The sequence below is a fragment of the Myotis davidii genome, unplaced genomic scaffold (genome assembly GCF_000327345.1).
Source record: "Myotis davidii unplaced genomic scaffold, ASM32734v1 scaffold586, whole genome shotgun sequence".
Lineage (NCBI taxonomy): Eukaryota > Metazoa > Chordata > Mammalia > Chiroptera > Vespertilionidae > Myotis > Myotis davidii.
This window is the reverse complement of record NW_006296809.1, coordinates 1,008,475-1,008,768: the sequence shown is the minus strand read 5'-3', so window position 1 is coordinate 1,008,768 and position 294 is coordinate 1,008,475. Positions and strand designations below refer to the sequence as shown.

Sequence of the window (294 nt, the reverse complement as noted above, 5' to 3'; positions counted from 1 at the left end):
GCACAGGCGCTCCGCGTCCGTCTTGGTGATGAGCCCGCACGAGGGCGCCGAGAAGGGCAGGATGCCCATGACTTTGAGGATCTCCAGCTGGTCGGCCGTGCAGCGCGAGCAGTAGATGTGCAGCTCGTCGCACACCGAGTTGATCTGCTGCAGCGAGAAGTCGCGCAGCACCGAGTTGAGGATCTGCGGCAGGCACAGGCGCTTCTCGCCGCCCACCACGAAGCACGAGATGGTCTCGCCCTCCAGGACGGTCTCGCAGCGCTCGGTGGAGCGCTCGGACGGCATGAAGAAGGG

The 294-nt window shown here is 66.0% G+C and overlaps 1 protein-coding gene across 1 annotated transcript in view; it reads right to left on the bottom strand.

Annotated features, from left to right (window-relative positions):
* SKI (SKI proto-oncogene) overlaps nucleotides 1–294 on the bottom strand; it is a gene marked incomplete at its 5' end in the record, with an annotated part of 63,805 nt that extends 63,511 nt beyond the window's left edge. Inside the window, one exon of the mRNA XM_015569688.1 lies at nucleotides 5–294. Coding sequence (XP_015425174.1) covers nucleotides 5–294 — 290 coding nt within the window. The remainder of the gene's footprint in view (nucleotides 1–4) is intronic.